The sequence below is a fragment of the Sphaerulina musiva genome (genome assembly GCF_000320565.1).
Source record: "Sphaerulina musiva SO2202 unplaced genomic scaffold SEPMUscaffold_1, whole genome shotgun sequence".
Classification (NCBI taxonomy): domain Eukaryota; kingdom Fungi; phylum Ascomycota; class Dothideomycetes; order Mycosphaerellales; family Mycosphaerellaceae; genus Sphaerulina; species Sphaerulina musiva.
The window spans coordinates 2,818,197-2,836,411 of record NW_016017383.1 but is presented as its reverse complement, the minus strand read 5'-3'; the positions used below and the strand labels follow the sequence as shown (position 1 = coordinate 2,836,411).

Here is an 18,215-nt window from a genome sequence, read left to right as displayed (position 1 = left end):
TGTTCTCCCTCCTCTCTCTCTCTCTCTGTCTCTCTCTCTCTCTCTCTCTGTCTCCACTCTCTCTTGTGAGACTGTGACATCCTGTCGCCTTCCATTGCGCGTGCGCGTCCTCCTGTAAGGTATCCTGTCCCACTGCACCCATTGAGAAGCGACCCATACCTACCTGCCCACCTACCTTACCTACATGTACCTTACCTACCTTACACGACCGAGCCACGCGCAACAACGACCTGCTCCCAGCTAGTTCCTACCTACTAACCAGTCCTGCCTCGTCGTCAACTCTATGCCCGCTGCCGCTGGCTGGCTGGCTGGCTGGCTACCTACCAGACCCTTTCTGCCACCATGCATCGCACTACTGTTCCAGCTTGCACTGCCTATCTGGCTCTATGTACCGAGTCGAGTCTCGTCCAGGCTAGTCGGTAGCCCGCCTAGGTAAGGTACTTTGATGCAGATACCGTACCAGCCAGCCAGCCAGCCAGCACCACAATAATTGCCATTGTCGACACACAGCTACCTCCGAATGTATCTACCACGCCGGATATAATACGACTTCTCCTGTGAGGACTGCCACTGCCACTGCCGCTACTACTAAGGTACTGCTGCTGCTGCTGCTGCTGCTGCTGCTATTCCTGCTGTTATATTCCTGCTGTCACTACTACCTACCGCCACTGCCACTGCCACTACCTCTGCGGGCGTTGCCTCATCTCCCAACCCGGACTGCTGCTGCTGCTCCTACTGCTGCTCCTGAACCACTCATCCGTCTCCGCCTCCGCCTTTGCCTTTGCCTCCGCCTGCTCCCCCTCTCCCTGGACCCAATCGCGCCCTCCCCCTCCGTCCCCCCTCTCTCCCGCTCCGGAGCCTGGCGCAAGCAAGCCCGATTCGACGGCCATGATGTCTGATCACTGTGCGGTCAGCGAAGTGCCCTCGGCGGAAGCCGACGCCACTTCGCACTACGAACGTGAACACGCCAGTGAGCCTGACGCGCGCGCCGACGACTGGGCGCACACTGCCGATCGCAAGGCGAAGAAACGCATGCAGAACCGCGTGGCTCAGCGGTCGTATCGTAAGTTATCATAACAACATGCCTCGTCGAGCCTAGACATGTGCTGACATCGAGCCTGTAGGTCAGCGCATGAAAGCGCGTGTCGAAGAACTCCAAGCCAAAGTGGAACAACTGGAGGGCTCTTCCTCGAGCCCTCCGCTTCAACCTTCCTGTTCTACCTCGTCTTCTTCTTCATCATTATCATCATCATCATCATCTTCTGCTTCATCTTCATCTTCTGCTTCTTCTTCTTCATCTTCTGCGTCGACTGCCCCGTCGTCGTGTTCTTCTGCTGCTGTCACTGCCAAGCAACGTGGCGCATCCATATCCATGTCACCTACCGCGTCGTTGCGGGTGGCAACTGCCGCGACAGACCACAGCTGCACCTTCCCGCCAAGACGAGACTCACAGCTGAGTACGGGCTACCCTTCTGGAGCACCTGCCGCCAACATGATGCCCAGCTCATCACCCAACGACACGCGCGATCACACGATCGCGATGATGGGCTTGAGCCCCGTCGACAGCCGGTCTCATCCATCCCACCACCACCACATGGCCGCGTTTGGCATGCTCAGCAACAACAGTGGGCGCCACGACATGTCCGCTAGCAGCATGGCACTTGACAGCCTGCATCTCCCATCACACTCGACTCCCTTTGGCGATCACCCGACGCAGTGCTTTGATTACTTCGGAGGTCAGTCGTTCACTTACATCACGTGTTCGTTCCCCGGAGCGGGCGGACGGAGCATGGACTGACTGACCCAAAACTATACAGATGTGCATGGAACTCACGCGACGCAGCCGGATTACATGGACGCCGTGACGTATCAGGACTGTCGCACCATGACTTCGACCAGCATGGGCACGAGTCGAGAAGAGTCGCCGTCGAACTTCCTGAGCCCCGCCTCGTTGTCCGATCTGCACTCCCCGAACGACTCGTACAGATCATCGAGCATGACCTCGGTCGACTTGCCATTGGCACCGTCCGCGGCACACATCAGCAGCGGCTCGTCGGTGGAAGAACGCGTCAAGTATGTCTCCGAGCAGGCGAAACTGGCAGGTTTTCCCGACTTAGACGCCATGATCACCGCCTACTACACCGTGCTAGCTGGCGATCATTCGGGCGCACTGGGAGATGGCGAAGGCATCGTCTCCCGCCGTCTGCCCCGTCTGATCGCCACGTTGCGGCACGCTGTGCAAGAATGGAGAGACTGGGAGCGAAAGGGCTTCCCACTGGATTGAATGCCCGGTTTCACAAGTGGTTCCATTTGTGGTGAAGTGTGATGCCTAATGAGGAGTATACTTACGGGGGTACCGGCGGGGGGAAAGGAGATATGATAGAGGTGGAAGCCTGGAACGCGCATATACCACACCATGGCGCCTCAGCATCGGCTGGATAAATTGCGGCGGGATGGTCTGCAGAAGAGACCCATGTGATTTCTTGATGGATAGTGCGAAATCTGAATGGCCAAAATAATGCAAGCGAGTTGTGAAGATGATTGTCTGACTTTGCTATGAACCCCCCCTCCTCACCCTCCCCTCCTTTGAACCAGGCCCCAGTACTAAGGTGCAGTAGTACCTAATGATGTTGATGCCCTTTGCAAGTTCATCCAGCCATTCCACCTGATGATAATGATCATGATGATGATGATGACCATGGTCATGATGAAAATGACGGGGATGATGATGATGATGATGCAGATGCAGATGCAGATGCAGATGCAACGACGGCCAGAAGACTGCGCACCGTGTCCACGATGCACGTCTCCAACGAGTAAAATGTGACCAAGTCTGGGAACGCGTTGCGCGTGTGAGAGTTATCAACCGTGTACATGCCATCCTGGGGCCAACCCCCGCCGGGAGTGCCGGGAAGCGGAATGCAATCTGCTGCGAGATCGTGAAAGTGGTCCCGGGCAATGCGCGCAATATCCTCGTTGGCAAACCAACCCGTGGGGATAAAGTACCTCTCGGACACTTCTTCGGGCCGTTCGAGTGCCAACACGTGGTAATGCGCTGCGTCACTATAAACAAAAAGAAAGGATTGGTTAGTTAGGGACGGGCCGCAAGATGTCAAGCAAGCTTGCCAAATGGTCTTATCTTGGGTCTTTCGGAGAGTTTTTCTTTGTTTTTAGAAAGAAAGTGTCTCTCGCTAAAATGTCGCACTAATTTTCATACCGGACATCGGTGAAGACGAAACTAGCGCCATTGGGCCTGGAGGGGTTTTTTTGCGAATCAGCCTGGGGGTCCGGGGACAGGGGGGTCGGGATGATGATGATGATGATGATGATGGTGTGGAACAGGCATCATCCTTTGATGATCTGTGTGTTGAATCTGTGATGAATCGATGTGATAAAAGGGAATATTCGGAAGGAAGGGAGGGAGGGAGGGAGCACACCAAAAAAAAAAAGAATCGCTTACGGTATCTCGTTTTCTGCCCTAGCCTTCCCGAAGCAGATATCGCGAACTCGTTTCAAGCTTTCGTTGACATTAGCGAGACTGCCTTCCCAAAGATCCCCTGACGCCGTCGGACCGAGCATGAGCGGGGGACAAATGGTCTGTAGAGTGAAATTGGGCCTCTCAGTTGCTAGGAAGTTCCACGCCGCCTGCTCGGCTTGTTTCTTGGAGAAACGATATCCGCAGAGCACATCAGCTAATGCTTGGTCGAGAGTGATTGGGTTCCAGTCAGCTTCGGTGTAAACATGCCCTGGCCAGTTGCCCGCTGTTCGGGAATCATCTTGTCAGTAATAATCATCTCAATCACGGCCTACTCAGTCGTAGTTGTAGTGGTGGTGGTAGTAGTTCGTAGTATGATGATGAGGGGTACCAGTATATTCTCCAGGGTGTGCGTTTCTTCTGTTCGAGAAGCGAAGTACACCCGACAGCCAGGTCAAGTGTGATCGACAGGGCCTCCAACGGGGGTGCCAGGGGTTGGCTTGAACCAACAGCCAGCCAGCCAGCCCTGTACTGCCCAGCCCTGCCGACCCCTTCCAAAAAAGTCACAATCGACTTACGCCAATCACCTTGCCACGGGTGTATCATGGAAGCGAGCGACGATGTGATCACCACGCGCCGGACGGTAGGTGCATGAGCTTTGATGGATTGCAGGATTCCACTGATATGGTCGCACAAGTATGTAGATAGTCAGTGAGACGGGGGTTCCCATATGCCTGCCTTGCTTCCTAGCAAGTCGCCGACGCGGTCGTTTTGTCGTCATGCTGGCGCTGCTTGCACAGTTGCACTAAGGTACTCACATGGTTCCCATGATTGCTGGATCGAGCAATTCTGTCGCAACGGTCAGCACGCGATGCTCTCACCCCGGTCATGGGTGTAGGATCGTGGCACGAACCCTTCTGAATGTCTTTAAGCAATTGACAAGAAGATCTTAGCAGAATGCCCAGTCGCACGAACCCGTATTGCTCTCTCTCTCTCTCTCCATTTTCCCAACGATGCATTGCTTGCTTACCGGTGACATCAAAGTAAAACGGAGAGGTGGGATGACAGACGGCATCGAAGGGAGGCGTCGAGACCACAGCCTGGTCAAACGCCGCTTCTACTGCAATATCCTCCACTATCACCACGTCAAACACGTCCTTGCCGTGTTGTGCATAGCGTCTCAACAATCCGCTCGCCTTCGCTTGCGTTCTTGTCGTCGTCACGACGCTATGCCCTCGTCTGCGCGCGGCGGCAACGAGAGAGCGAAACATCAGTATGTAACAGTCTCCATGTTTTTTTGGGGGGGGGGGGGGGGCAAAGTCACGGGGCAAGCGCCGTGTCTCAGACATACTGAAGCAGCTGATCGATTATGTGGCCCGCAAGGTATCCACTGCCTCCAGTCACTAAAACTCGCATCGTGTTCCGAGATTGTAGTCGTAGTAAGGGCGTGAAACGGGAGTTATTGGAAGGTCGATGAGGACCCTTTCGATGCCTTGCGGGTCCGGCGATTTGGGGATTGTGGCGGGGAATCAATGATCAATGACGGATAGATACTATACAACAAGCCGGGAGCGGCCACGCATATATGCAGTTTCGGGGGGACCAGCGTGGAGGTTAGTAAACGGTGTTGTCGCTGATGACCAATTGTCCATGGAACTAGCTCTCACCCCTTATTATATCATGGCGTGTGAATGCGCGCCCATACCATGTGTGTGGCCCCAAAGCTGACTTGTTGCCTTCCCATTTAGGACATTTCCTTTGCGTAAGAGCCATGTAGTGGCGTGTCCTATGTGCTTCAGCTGACTACTTCCACTGGACACGCCACGTAAGTCTGCTTACGATTCTGACTGTGATTAGCATGGGAGAGCATTGCGGCGCCAGTGCCGAGGCTTGTAACAGTCAGCAATCAAACCACCAGCTAGGAGCCTATAGCATAACTCTTGCATGTGGTCGGGCTCCACCCTTACAAATGGCATCACTCCCTCCAGAATGAGCTACTACATGTGGCCGTGCTGCGGAAGTTGGGAGGTGGGCACTTCATATCCGACACGTCGCTCGATGTGCAGAAGCAACATGTCAGACACGAAGAACTACATATAGCACATGTATCAGTGCAAGGCAAATTGCTTACATGTCCAATAACCAATCTTTTAGCGTGCCGTAACTCTGACTATGGCGGTAAAAGCTCTGACACCAGTCGATAGTGGAGCCGAGTCGACAGATCTCGAAGTCTACTTCACAGAGGCGGATCCGTGTATCAGCCAGCAAGCATACGAGATTCTGGTCGAGTACAGCGGCGTACCTGAGGACCAATTGATATCACACGTCCGGACGGTGGTATGTTCATTTGCCGTGTGCCATGTCTGGGGCGCTACTGATGGAGTCCATACAGAGGGACCGAGCCTGGGCGGTGTTCAAATATCCATGCGTGGGTAATTACTACTTTCTCGAATTCAGCATCAGCCAATCGGAGCACTACCAGTCCGTGCTGGACCGTCTGCGGTGTGGCGAGAAATTGCTCGATCTCGCCTGTTGTTTCGGTCAGGACATCCGCAAGCTCATCCACGATGGCGCTCCGGCATCCAGCGTCTACGGCAGCGAACTGGAGCCCGGCTTTGTGGATCTTGGGTTTGAACTGTTCCAGGACCGCGATCGACTCGGGCCCAATATCCTCTCTGGTGACTTCTTCGCCGACGACGTTGCTGGCCTGGTCAGAGAGCAGTTCGACATGGTTCATGCAGCCTCCTTCTTCCACCTGTTCTCCTGGGACGACCAAGTCGAAGCCGTTTCGAGAGCAATCCGTCTCCTCCGGCCCCAAGCTGGATCGATGGTGTTCGGGCGGCAGACTGCCGTCAGCCACGCCAAGGAAGTAGATCATCCCGCCAACAAGCGCACTGGGAAGATGTTCCGGCATGATATGAGCTCCTTTACGAGGCTAGTGCAGGAAGTCGGTGAGAGAACGAAGCGGCGCTTGTTGGTATCGGTGGCACAGCAGCCGGGCTGGCATGAGCTCGACCAAGCCCATGGGTGGCATCGCATCTCATTCACTATTGTATTGCAATAAGATCGATGGTGTAGGAGGTACCTTAGTGAGAGAGGTAGGAGGTTAGTTACCTGAAGGTAGTACCTCTTACCTCCTAGAGGTAGGAGGTGTAGGGCACGGGCCGCACGGATATGGGCGAGTGGCTTGGCAGAGACTGTCGCCTGAGGCACAAGGTAGTTGGTAGGTCCCTTATCTCACTCGAGAGCCGATGTCGGCACGTAGATAAGGGCTACCTTCCAGTACACTCCACTGCACCTTCCATGTGTACGGTAAGGTACCTTTAGGTAGGTACAGGTAGGTATACATCTTCCACAAACAACGGGCGGAGTAGTGGACAGTCTACAATATCGGGTACTATATACTTACATAACCTACCTACCTTACCTACCTACCTACTGTCACATACATACCTCAGGCAGTCATGCAGTACGCACAAACCGAAAAAGCCCGCCCGATCCCGCCTCGAATCATTATCCACGGCGGAGCAGGCAACATCACTCGGGACAATCTCCCAGACAAGTCCTACCAACAATACCGCCATGCCTTGTTATCCATTCTGCATCGCGCCCATCTGGACCTCCAACAGCCGCATGCAACCGCTCTCGACGTAGCCACCTATGCCGTGTCGCTCCTCGAGGAAGACCCGCTGTTCAATGCCGGCTATGGCGCCGTCTTCACCCGCGACGGCACACATGAACTTGAGGCCTCTGTCATGGTGAGCAGCGGCTATATCAAGCGCGGCGTCGGCGTGATGCAAGTTCGCCACGCCAAGTCTCCCATCAAATTGGCCAGAGCGTTGTTGGTCCGAGGGCAAGGCGAGGATGGAGGCGGGGCCCAAGGACATTGTCAGCTCGCGGGGGAAGTCTGCGACCGTTTGAATCGCGAATGGGGCTTGGAATCGGTCCTGCCGAGTTATTTCTGGTCGCGCAGAAGGTGGGACGAGCACCGCAGAGGTCTGGGTCTGGAGCATGATGATGCGACGTATGAGAGGAATCGACGACAGGCGGACGAGCGCAGGTCGTCATGTACCACTGACGCATTGCCCGCCACCGATGGCAGTGCAGGGCGAGGAGAACATCGTCCGCGGGATCCCAGCTGGAATGGTAAAGACTATTTGCCCCAAGGTACCGTAGGAGCCGTAGTGCTTGACAGTGAGGGCACGCTCTGTGTTTGTACGTCAACAGGCGGCTTGACCAACAAAGTATGAGAAGATCCTCTGCAAAGGAGCAGCCCTTTGAGACTCTTGGACGTGGACCAAGGCTAATCTCCATTACAGCTAGCTGGAAGAATCGGAGACACCCCAACGTTAGGTGCAGGTGAGCTTTGATCTTCTTCTTCTCCTTCTTCTTCTTCCAGCTAACCACCCCACAAAGGCTTTTGGGCTGAGCAGTGGCACGAGAAGCGTCCACCACCTCCCCCAACCACACCCACCGTATCATGGTTCGCAGATTGCTTGCCTAGCCTCCTCCTCCATAGCCATCAGTACTCCGTACTGCCCACTGAAGAAGATGCACAAGGGTACGCCTACACTGCTGTTGCTGATGAAGATGATGATGAACCGAAACGACGAGCCGTAGCTATATCGGGAACCGGCAACGGCGATAGCTTCCTCCGAACCAATGCGGCACGAACAGCAGCAGCAATTGCCCGCTATCACTCCTCGAACCCGAACCCGAACCTGTCCTGCTCATCTTTGCAGAGTGCAGTCACAGCTGTGGCGGGTCCGCACGGCCAGCTGGAACAATCAGCGGGTGACCGGTGGGGCAAGACGGGTGAAGGGGAAGGAGGCATGATTGGTATTGAACTCCGAGATGATCACGGCCACATTGTCTATGACCACAATTGTGGCGGTCTCTTTCGCGCCTGGATCGATGACCATGGGCATCCCCGCTTTGGCGTGTTCCAGGATGAGAAGACGGTGCAGTCCTAAAGTACCTTAGGTATGGTTGACTTGATGTGCCACTGAAAAAGACAGTGACAACCTACCTATGCTTGCATGGCGAACAATAGGTAAGGTACAATAATGACATGTCGTGACTATTGCTGACTGGGACTAGTTTATGCAGCATGGCATGGAAATATAGTTTCCGCTCAACTCCACGCTAAAGTTCGAAGCAAGAGATACACACCATGGTCTCGACAGGGTTCACACCGCCCACGGAGACTGTTGTGGCTGAGAGAACTGTCCGCCGCCGCCGCTGGGTCGTGGAAACACGGGCACTGTCTCGAGACTTTCGAGCCCCATGAGTGTGCCCTGTGGTCCATGTTGCCAGCCCACCCCGGACTGTTGATTCACAAATTGCGACTGGCGGAAGGGGTTGGTGCTGCCAGTAGGTTGCACTTGAAGCGCATTTGGCGGCCCTGGTGAGGCCTGCTCCGGAGCTGCGGTTCTCCTCACGAATGGGTTGGTGCCAGTGGCTTGTGGTACCTGAGGCTGATATTGAGTGGGCGCGCCAAAAGGAGATGTTTGTTGTTGTTGTTGTTGTTGTTGTTGTGTTGAGGGCACATTCTCGGGTATCGGTGCGAACGTGCTTTTTGCAAATGGATTCGTGGAATGTCGGGCGAGACCTTGCTGTGGAAGTGTGCCTGCCCCGAGACTAGGTCCGGCAGCCATCATTGATTGACGAAATGGATTTGTTGTCTGCGATTGGACTGGTGCGGGCGACTGCAGGTATTGCGACCCGGTATTAAAGATTTGCTGATGCTCCGGTTGAGGCCCGTAGCCACCAAATCCGGCACCAGTGAACTGTGTTTCTAGAGGCTGCAATTGTTGCTGTGGAGGCTGAGATTCCTGTTGCCCATAGAGACTCGTCCCATAGCCGTTCATAGCGGGCTGGGATTCTTGCTGATAGCCGACACTTACAGGAGTGTATTGATACCCAGTCATTTGCGGCTGCAGCAGTGACTGCTGTGCTTTCTGCTGTAGGAATGGATTCGTTTGCATCGTCTCCTGATTCTGCTCAATAGATCCGAAGAAGTCTATAAGATCAGAAGCAGGCCCCTTCGAAGCTTCGCTTGGTGCAGCAAGGGTCGTGCTAGGCGCCATATTGTCAAATGGTGTAGACTTTGCACTAGCTGGTGCAGGCTTCGAGGCTTGTAGACCCGACTTTGACAACGCAGCATTAGTACTCGGCTTTGTCCCATCGCGCTCTGCAAGATAGCGCCGGCGGTTCATCTCAAAGTCCTGATCGTCCAGGTATTCCTGGAGCGAAGCTGCGAGACTGGTTGGCGCATGCTTCAGCTTAGGGATCTCGAGTCTCGTAGCGTGTTCGTACTGGCGCGCAACACTGAGATATTGTACAACTTGTTCCGTCTGCTTGCAAAACGTCTTGTAAATAGTAATAGAGCGCTCGGCATCCGGCCTGGACATCTCGAAATAGTGGCTCAGCACATTCATTACTGCCTCATTTTCCACATTGTACAAATCGAGCAGGTCCCGCGTCAGCAGCCGAAACGCCGTCAGGGAGATTTCGTTCTCGACATCGTTGCTGAGTAGGTCGCACTTGACGAGTGCGCGTACCTGGTCCTGCACAATCTCCGTTTGACGCAATAAGCCCGTCTCCACCGTCAGACGCTTCATACGGCCTTCGCCAGCACGCACGTGGTCGCACTTGGACCTCTCGTATGCCTGGGCGCGCGCAAGCAGGTATTCGGAGTACAAGCGAATGTTGTGGCCCTGGGTCTGCACGTCGGTAAAAGTGTTGATGGCCAGCCTGTTGCGCGGGGCCACGGCCAGATAGCGCAGCGTGACGTCCTGCACGCCCTCCTTGATGAGCAGGTGCACGATAATCAGCGCCTTGAAGGCCACCGTCCATGTCGCATCGCGCAGGCGGTTTTGCAGCGTGCGGAACACCTCGGCGACGCCTGCCTCGCCTGACTGTGTCGCCAGCAGAATGTGCTCGACATACTTGGACTTTGGCGGCGCGAGCTTGACTTTGGTGCCGCCCTTGACGCTCTTCTCGAATGAGCTGCTCATTGCCACAGCCGGATTGCTGCGGTGGGTTCCGAGGGACATGAGCGGAGCATCAACAACGGGGGTTCAGTGTCCGGCGGCGGCGGAGGCGGCGGGACGGCGGCGGAGGGGAGGAGGAGGAGCAGGAGGAGGAGCGGGTGGTGGTCCGGCGCAGGCTACGGCGTCGACGGCAGCATTGCAGGCAGATTTGGTCTGCTGAATCCCGGACGATAGTGGCGAAGGCAGTGAGTGAGTGAGTGAGTGAGTGAGCGCGTGGTGAAGGCAGGTCCCTGAGGTGGGCAGGTAGTTGGTATGTAGGTAGGTAGGTACGGTACCTACTTTTCCGCAAAGCTATGAATTAAGGCTGCCTAACGTCGGGTGCTACGGTCAGTCGTAGACGATTCTCCATCACTGTACTAGGTACGTACCTTGGTTCTTTGGTACCTTACCTACATTATTATTATGTATGCTCTGCCATTGCAGACCCGACCGTCATCATTCCATCGGCTCTTCCCGTCCCGGGGATCCGGCACAACAACACCTCAGGTCCACTGGTCCTCCAGGTGAGCACTACTACCTTACCTACATGTACCTTACCTTACCTCCGTGACCGTGACATACGGCATACCTGTACCTAAACAGCATCGCATCTATGCATCGCGGTCAGTGAGCGAGCCACCCGACCTCACCGTCTGGTTCTTACGCTCACGAATCAGTTGGACAGGCGCCTATTCTGCGAATTGGGAGCTTATGAAATCATATGGTCTCTGTATTGTTCTTGATAGCTATGTATATTCTCCCTTCATTCTCGATGAGATTTAACGGACGATGATGTTCAGCCAAGCTATACTCAGAGGTAGCCATTCGTGCAATGGCAACTGTGCGCTACCTTATACCACTACAAATGCACGGTCGGTAGAGTCATGCTGAAGTCATCTGGAATCCAGCTCCTTCCACTTGCGAGCACAGGTAGCGGCTGCAAAGTGGTATGTGCTTCCATTATGCACAAGGTAGTCACTGATCTTCTTCCATGGCAATCGACCGCCATCACGAGCACCACTACGACCTCGAGCGCTCGAGAATCGAGTGACAGCTCTATGAAGAATCCGGAGCTAGTACTGTGTCAGAAAGGTATGGAGCGGGACGAACAAGTCCCCTGCGGATGCGTTGACTTACATCGTCTTCCGTCCACTCTGGTCGACGGACACGATCGGCTTTGTCCTTCGTGAGGACCCTCACGCGACCCCGTAGAGTGGATTCCGCCTCGCGGAAGTTTCCTCTCCTCTTGATCTCTTTATAAGAGAAGCCCTCATGTCTCATCTTGAGCAGGTACTTGTCGCGATCGCGGCGCACCTGAGCATCGTGGAGAGCTCGGTCATTCATATCCTCGCCGAACCCATCGTCGACTTCGGACACAGATTCGTCATCGCTGCAGGCCTCAGGGCTGGCCTCTAAGCTAGCATCAGCAAACTCTTGAAGGCCGCCGAACGCGGGCTGGAAGACTGGCTGCACAGTGGCAGATTGAACAGCAGTAGGCTGGATGCCCTGGAAGCGCTCGTAGCTGGAGATGACGCCGGGGCCTGCGTTCTGCGCGCCATGAGTATGAGGGTCGTAGTTTCCTGATGCATGTACATCAAGCATAGGCCATGAATCTGCTTGCGGCGAAGTGACAGAGGCGAAGGTCAAATTGCCGAAGGACGCAGCAGTCGATGTACAATGAGCTTGTTCAATCATCGACCGAGGCAGAGATGAGGTGGAGGAGAGAGAACCGAAGGAGGTGGTAATGTCAGAATGAGCCTGTTCGAAGGAAGGTGCATCATAGGCCTGACTATTTTGAAAGGGGAAGAATGTAGCACTGAGCTGAGCATCCGCTGGCGTCTGTGGACCGCTGCTATGAGTATCGGTGGAAGATGGCGAAGTAGCATTATCGTCTTCATATTCGGTGACTGAGTACATCCACTGCTCGGGCTGCACAATGTCGTACTCCGAGGTATCAACTTCGACAGCCAGAAGCGAAGGGCTGCGAGTAGTGTAAACGTTGTCGATACGACTAGAGACGGACACGGTGGGCGTGCCACCGTGTGAGGCACTTCCGGAGTAACAATCGGCGGGGTCCAGCAGAAGGAGGTTTCTTGGGACGTGATTGATCATGGGCTGATGTTCTGCAGACGGGGTGAATGTGGTACCGGCTTGATTCATCCACAAGTTCTGCTCCTGACAGCTTCCAGTGACCTTCGACATACTGTTTGGGGATTCTGGGGCACTGACGTTTGCATAGCGATCGTCAAGTGGCAACTCGAATTTTGCGTCACGCCATGAGAAGAGGTCGAATGCCGGGAGATCGCTCACGGCACTTGGTGGTGTCGCGAGATAATGGCTACTACCATCGCAGAAGGTGCTTCTAAAGCTGGAGTTGGTTGAAGTGGCAGGTCTGGGAGTCTGGAGACTGTGATTCATTACGTCTGGTGTTGACTCGCGCACCGGGCGAGGCATCGATGTTGTGTGGCGTGTTAGAGGGTAAGATTGTCTCGCACTCTGAGACTGCCCATAAGACGGAGACATGAATTGACGGGCAGCGTAGTGTGGGTGGTAGGTGGCGAAGCTGGCGGTGGCCATGTTGCGGGCAGTCTCTACAGATTATCAGCATCGCCCACACCACAGCTGCAGCCAGTGGAATGCCGCCGGCAGCCATGAGTTCGGAGTGCACATACCTTGAATTTAGCGTTCCGCACGTCCGTCTAATTGGTTCAATGCCGATCGAATGCACGCGAACGTATATGCCGATGGGATTTGGCAGGAACGCTGGTGTTCGAGCTGGAATATCGTTCAATGAATCAAGTAAGGCGGTGAAAGTGGTGGTGATGGTGCGGCTACTAGCGCGCTCGGCGACTGGAGCTTGCTTGATGCACGAGTGAGTGAACGTCGTGGCTTGATATGCGCTAGGTGGAATTGAATGGTGCGGTCTGCGATGCGGGTCGCGGTGGCGAGGGTAGTGCGTCCAGCCTGCGGGCGTGGAAGCCCGGTTCTTCAAACGATCTGTGGCGGATTTCCGGATCTCGTTCGTTCTTGTGAAGAGCCTGATGGGGGCAATGCAAATGCAAGTGGGAATGGGCCACCGAGTAGAAAAGACAAAACAGCAGCCACCGACAATGTGAAGCAAAAGCGAACAGAAGCAACAAACCAACCTCCTAGCGAAATACAGACAGTGAGTTAGAGGCCTGGGCTTTGCCACGGGCGTCCTCTGTGCTTTGTACATTATGTTTCATCACCAAACCCCACGAACACCCACGAACAGTGCTGGCGATGCGTTTGACACTTGCCGTCAGGTAATGTCGGGAGACATCTGGCAGAAGGTGCCGCGCCTCGGTCATGTGTTGCAGACACATAGACCTGTAGGACTACCGTGTGGAACAGGAGGACACTGGCGTGTTCCGCGCGGGACGGAGTATAGCTGGCACGGGCTGCCGGAGTGGCTAATCTCCATCCAGCATGTCACTAAGAGGCGACAGCTTCCGGACCTGTCAAGAAGAGCATCGCGGAGTGCAGTGTTGTGCGTTCAGTCCGGCCCCTGCAAAGAGCTGATTGCTCGGTTCGTGCCTGTCATCAGCATTGATATGCTGCTTCCCGTTCGCCAGCGCAGAGCATATCCAAGGGCTGTTCATCGCCTGCAGGGCCGTCTCGGCGTGTTCCCCGGGTCTGCTTGCGGGTTGGCTGATTGTCCGGACGACGGCAGAGTGGTTTGAAGGGCCGGTAGTGGTATTGCGAGAGGAGCAGTGTGCAATGTGTTCATGGCGAGGGTGCTCAGAACGTGCGGCGCGGCGAGGCGGGGATGAAAGGGAGTCGGACGGGATTTGCAGGCGAGAATGTATCAGCGAGAGGGTGGTCCGGCATCAATCGTTTACCGGATCACGCAACATGCCAGAGATATGCGAGACATATGCAGGATATGGTTGGTAGCGCGCCGGTAGCATGCGTATTGTGCCAACGATGAGAGGCTCATCGTGGACACAGCATCGAATGTGACAGCTCGATAATGGGAGCATCTCCCTCTCTCTGCCGCAGCAATGCTGCTCTGTCGAAGGCCTTTCGGCGACCATGGTACTGAAGTGAATCTCGGTGGTGGAGGTAGGTGAGTTGCTGAAGTGAAATACCGTAGGTCATGTGCATGTAAGGTAAGCGATGGAGGCGGCTGTCAAGCGAGAGGCACTGGCACTGGCACTGGCACTGGCACTGGCACTGGCACTGGCGGCAACAGTGGAGTGAGGGAAGGTGACACCCAATCAATTATCAATCAAGGAAAGAAGGAGTGGAGAGGAAGGAGTGGAGCCTGGCGACCGCAACCGCGACCACGACCGCGAGGCATAACGCGACTCCCGGTCGTGCCTGTCAAAGAAAGTTGAAAGGACGGGCCGATGCGTCGAGCCGAAGACCCCTTGCAACAGTTGCTGCTGCCCGTCCGTCCGTGTGTCCATCCTGTCAAGCTGTGCCGCCTGTGCCTGTCTGCCTACCTACAGATACAGTACCTTAGCTGACGTTGTACTGAGGTAGTAGGGAGGTAATGTACCTACCTGTAGGCTGTAGGTACAGACCTGTACACACACCTGTACATCAGGTAGGTACATGTACGCTGCCCTACCATCATCCACCAGAGCACCTCTGCAGGAGGCAGTCTGTTCTGCAGTGCTGGTGGGGCACACGCAGATGCACAAACGACCAGACGGCACGGCCTCGCCAGAAGAACATGCTCAGATCATCGTCATGTTGGACGACAGAAGGGATGAGATGGGATGGATGGACGATGAGGCCAGAAGGCCCGTGAACGATGCGACGTTACACACACAGAGGTACATGTCCCTTACCTGTACCTCTGATCCTACCGTCAGCCAAGCTAAACAACAGCGAACGGCTGTTCTATCATGCATGACTCATGCAAGAGAAGGCCTGCCTGAGAGAACCTGAAGTCAGGTCTGCTGTATCTCATCAGCCACATGTGTGCCTCAGGCTGTTCTGTGGGCTGGAGGCAAAGTCATCATTCCTGACGACTCACTGCCTTCTCCAGACTCTCAAGATAAGGTAACCTGGGATGTATAAGGTATGTAAGGTACCTTACGATTGTAATGATAGTATAGTTTCGGCGGCTCGAGAGATGTATAATCAGTCCTGTAGCCACCACGTACCTCCTACTTCACGGCTGTACCTCCTTTAGATTTGAGGTATTTCATTGTAGCAGCGTGAGCAGGGACACATCTCAGCCAAGGCATGTGCTGGAATTTTCTCATTGGTGCAACTTCCATCATCACATAACCGCCTGGTGCCGCCAATCAGGCGTCTGGCCCCAGTGGAGCACACAGACTTCACTTCTGCTGAATCTGCTCTCATCGATGGAGTAGCCGCAAAGGAGATATCCGCGGGTCGACGATATGCGACCTGCACAGTGCGGACAGGACCGGTCAAGCAGAGCACGGCACGGCGCTCGTGCTCAAATTCGAACTGGCCACCCTACCAAGCACCCCCACGCAGCGGCGCTCCATAGCGACCGACAGATTTTGGGCACATACAGGCCGACCAGGTCCATGGCCATCAACTCTTGAAGATCATCTGGTGCCTGCGATGATTACCCGTGGTGTATGGGTGCATCACTGCTATTCCGTGGGACTAGGCACGCGATATGAATGCCTAATAATATAGACCTGCAGGAAACAGACATACCTTAGCCGCCGACACGAGCTTCGCGCCTCCTGTTGACCCTCTTGACCCTCTGTCGGGCCAGCGCAACTGATTATAGTCCGAAACAGGCGCGTCGCTCCCTTCGCGCAGCAGATCCATTTACCATTCAGGACGTCTCAGATCCAGAGTAGGCCACTAGGAGGGCACGCTGAGGGACAATTCAATGCCTTATGCGGAAGCGCTTGAACACGATCGCTAAATGGCGTTTCAGCCTAGCATGCACACGCAGGCCTCAAGGCTTCCCATTGCGAGCTCCACGCCAAGTACAGTGTTCAGCTGTTTCAGCAACACTTTCCCGTGGGCTCGAGGCTCTCATATGGGGATGGAGTGGCCGATATAAACTGGCAGCAACCGCCGCTTCTCCAAACGCGTGGCTATCTTCGAATACTTCCGGTCTGTTTGCACTTTCCCTGCAACGTTGTTTTGACTGCTCGTTCCGCCCTGTACTGGCGTTCTGTTCAAATCATACCTACCTACCTAGGTACCTTACCTTACCTACCTACCTAATTTGTAATCTCAATCCCCTCTTCGAATCTTGCTCCTGGAGCTTAGCACAACGACAGTGTTCATCGCCGCTGGCAGCGATCTAGTGATACAGGTATTGGCGCAACAGCCCGGCCACCTGCACACGTGGATCGATCCGCATGACATACATTCGCAACCTTCCGATCATGCCTAAGCAGACTCAGGTCCGGACATCCGCAAGAAATACCATGCCATCGCTGGCCCCGTATCCTGAAGCCCCACAGCCTCCACAAAAGGTTGCAGCTATATGGAGTTCCAGCGATGATGAGATACTGCTTCAAGCTCGAGCCTCTGGTCTCAACTGGCAGCCAATCGCCAATCGATACTTTCCAAACAAAAGCGCAAATGCCTGTCGCAAACGACACGAACGCCTTGTCGAGCGCCGTCACGGCGACGACTGGGACACGCACAAGCTCGAGCTGCTCGCTGCGGAGTACATGGCGTGTAGAAAGGAGATGTGGGAGGTGTTAGCAGCTCGGGTTGGAGAGCGATGGCTGGTTGTGGAAGCCAAGGTAAGCTACCATGAGCATGTATTGGTGTCTGAGCTTCTTCTAATAGTCCATCATAGTGTATGGAAAAAGGCTTCAAAACGCTGCAAACAACAGCGCGATTGGCACAGAGGAAAGCCTCGGCAGCCTACCAACCCAAAGAAGATCGTTGGGTTATACCAGATCACCACAGCGACTCTGGCATTGGTTTTGGGTCTGACGCGGAGCTAGATGTGGCACCAGGTACATCTTCTAGAGAAGCTGTCTCGTGGCACGCTCGTCGCGCAGGGAGGGAGCAGACGCAGTTGCAGTCACATCAGGAACACGTACGATCGCGCAGCTTGCCACAACCACTGCCTCTCTACCAGCCCCCGCCACCCATTCCACGCACTTTCGAGGGCAGAACAACCACCAAGTTACCTCGCGAACCCTCCCCGCTCCCAACCCCAACAGTCAGTGCACCTCGGCAACGCCGCTCTCTCGATCAGAACGGACGCGGAGGTATCAGTATTCAATCAGTGCTCTCAAGCTAGCAGTTGTTGGAGTTGTGTGTATGTGTGTGTACAGTAACACGCAATCAATGAGAGATACCCCCCGGCACCTATGACTTTCACGGTTTCTTATATGTACCTTACCTTTTATTAACTTTTGTGACGAATGACGACTGCAATGATCTTGTGCGAAAGAAAGGAGAAAAGAGGCAGTAATTCATATTAGGTATGTACGTATACAGGTATGTAGCAATTGAAGGCGGCATCATCTCCTCTTCTTCCATTGCACGGGATGCCAAAGCCAAGACAACAGGTAGTTCCGCCCCACATTTTGACATACAGTAGGTTCTCTTCTCTTCCCGCGCATATATGAGGTACATATGTACCTGACATGTACTTCACTCGAATTGCACATCCTAGTACCCGCAACAACATAAGCTTGAACAAGGTTTGCCAAGCCGATGTCAACAATGAGATCCCGTCTGCACACACGGCATATGTGGTCCACCGTCCA

At 54.7% G+C, this 18,215-nt stretch overlaps 8 protein-coding genes across 8 annotated transcripts; 5 read left to right on the top strand and 3 right to left on the bottom strand.

Moving 5' to 3' along the window:
- Positions 1-854: 854 nt before the first annotated feature.
- On the top strand, positions 855-2,522 carry SEPMUDRAFT_129973 (uncharacterized protein). The gene is made up of 3 exons (XM_016902319.1): positions 855-1,063; positions 1,125-1,736; positions 1,818-2,522. Exons 1-3 carry the CDS (start codon positions 889-891, stop codon positions 2,282-2,284), a joined length of 1,254 nt encoding a protein of 417 aa, XP_016765287.1. The 5' UTR covers positions 855-888; the 3' UTR covers positions 2,285-2,522.
- A 59-nt stretch (positions 2,523-2,581) lies between these two features.
- On the bottom strand, positions 2,582-5,809 carry SEPMUDRAFT_146250 (NAD(P)-binding protein). The gene is made up of 11 exons (XM_016903541.1): positions 5,778-5,809; positions 5,607-5,706; positions 5,143-5,265; positions 4,827-5,078; positions 4,506-4,714; positions 4,389-4,400; positions 4,294-4,324; positions 4,054-4,154; positions 3,461-3,761; positions 3,218-3,253; positions 2,582-3,063 (listed from the first exon to the last, which is right to left on the bottom strand). Exons 4-11 carry the CDS (start codon positions 4,889-4,891, stop codon positions 2,703-2,705), a joined length of 1,116 nt encoding a protein of 371 aa, XP_016765286.1. The 5' UTR covers positions 4,892-5,078; positions 5,143-5,265; positions 5,607-5,706; positions 5,778-5,809; the 3' UTR covers positions 2,582-2,702.
- On the top strand, positions 5,732-6,437 carry SEPMUDRAFT_24299 (uncharacterized protein; the record flags this gene model as incomplete). The annotated part of the gene is made up of 2 exons (XM_016908383.1): positions 5,732-5,812; positions 5,868-6,437. Coding segments are annotated over 2 exons (651 nt in total), but the record flags the coding sequence as incomplete, so codon positions are not given.
- Positions 6,438-6,850: 413 nt separating this feature from the next.
- SEPMUDRAFT_122579 (ANTH-domain-containing protein) lies at positions 6,851-10,659 on the bottom strand. Its single transcript, XM_016901782.1, has 4 exons — positions 8,576-10,659; positions 7,892-8,458; positions 7,795-7,834; positions 6,851-7,719 (listed from the first exon to the last, which is right to left on the bottom strand). Exon 1 carries the CDS (start codon positions 10,531-10,533, stop codon positions 8,665-8,667), a length of 1,869 nt encoding a protein of 622 aa, XP_016765283.1. The 5' UTR covers positions 10,534-10,659; the 3' UTR covers positions 6,851-7,719; positions 7,795-7,834; positions 7,892-8,458; positions 8,576-8,664.
- SEPMUDRAFT_137884 (N-terminal nucleophile aminohydrolase) lies at positions 6,940-8,448 on the top strand (the record flags this gene model as incomplete). Its single annotated transcript, XM_016902856.1, has 4 exons — positions 6,940-7,719; positions 7,795-7,834; positions 7,892-7,978; positions 8,027-8,448. The coding sequence occupies 4 exons, from the start codon at positions 6,940-6,942 to the stop codon at positions 8,446-8,448; spliced, it is 1,329 nt and encodes a 442-aa protein (XP_016765284.1).
- Positions 10,660-11,237: 578 nt separating the features above from the next.
- On the bottom strand, positions 11,238-14,751 carry SEPMUDRAFT_146249 (uncharacterized protein). The gene is made up of 3 exons (XM_016903540.1): positions 13,182-14,751; positions 11,647-13,100; positions 11,238-11,582 (listed from the first exon to the last, which is right to left on the bottom strand). The coding sequence occupies exons 2-3, from the start codon at positions 13,084-13,086 to the stop codon at positions 11,403-11,405; spliced, it is 1,620 nt and encodes a 539-aa protein (XP_016765282.1). The 5' UTR covers positions 13,087-13,100; positions 13,182-14,751; the 3' UTR covers positions 11,238-11,402.
- SEPMUDRAFT_104458 (uncharacterized protein) lies at positions 14,650-15,429 on the top strand (the record flags this gene model as incomplete). The annotated part of the gene is made up of 2 exons (XM_016900541.1): positions 14,650-14,729; positions 15,087-15,429. 2 exons carry the CDS (start codon positions 14,650-14,652, stop codon positions 15,427-15,429), a joined length of 423 nt encoding a protein of 140 aa, XP_016765281.1.
- A 1,481-nt stretch (positions 15,430-16,910) lies between these two features.
- SEPMUDRAFT_32593 (uncharacterized protein) lies at positions 16,911-17,743 on the top strand (the record flags this gene model as incomplete). Its single annotated transcript, XM_016908502.1, has 2 exons — positions 16,911-17,234; positions 17,291-17,743. 2 exons carry the CDS (start codon positions 16,911-16,913, stop codon positions 17,741-17,743), a joined length of 777 nt encoding a protein of 258 aa, XP_016765280.1.
- Between the last annotated feature and the right edge of the window lie 472 nt (positions 17,744-18,215).

Coding starts and splice junctions, on each gene's coding strand:
- SEPMUDRAFT_129973 (XM_016902319.1), top strand. CDS start 889: ATGATGTCTGATCACTGTGCGGTCAGCGAAGTGCCCTCGGCGGAAGCC. Junction 1,064..1,124: donor CGTGGCTCAGCGGTCGTATC/GTAAGTTATCAT, acceptor TCGAGCCTGTAG/GTCAGCGCATGAAAGCGCGT. Junction 1,737..1,817: donor GTGCTTTGATTACTTCGGAG/GTCAGTCGTTCA, acceptor AAAACTATACAG/ATGTGCATGGAACTCACGCG.
- SEPMUDRAFT_146250 (XM_016903541.1), bottom strand. CDS start 4,891: ATGCGAGTTTTAGTGACTGGAGGCAGTGGATACCTTGCGGGCCACATA. Junction 3,762..4,053: donor CCCGTGGCAAGGTGATTGGC/GTAAGTCGATTG, acceptor ATTCCCGAACAG/CGGGCAACTGGCCAGGGCAT. Junction 3,064..3,217: donor TTCGTCTTCACCGATGTCCG/GTATGAAAATTA, acceptor TTTTGTTTATAG/TGACGCAGCGCATTACCACG.
- SEPMUDRAFT_122579 (XM_016901782.1), bottom strand. CDS start 10,533: ATGTCCCTCGGAACCCACCGCAGCAATCCGGCTGTGGCAATGAGCAGC.
- SEPMUDRAFT_146249 (XM_016903540.1), bottom strand. CDS start 13,086: ATGGCCACCGCCAGCTTCGCCACCTACCACCCACACTACGCTGCCCGT. Junction 11,583..11,646: donor CAGAGTGGACGGAAGACGAT/GTAAGTCAACGC, acceptor ACACAGTACTAG/CTCCGGATTCTTCATAGAGC.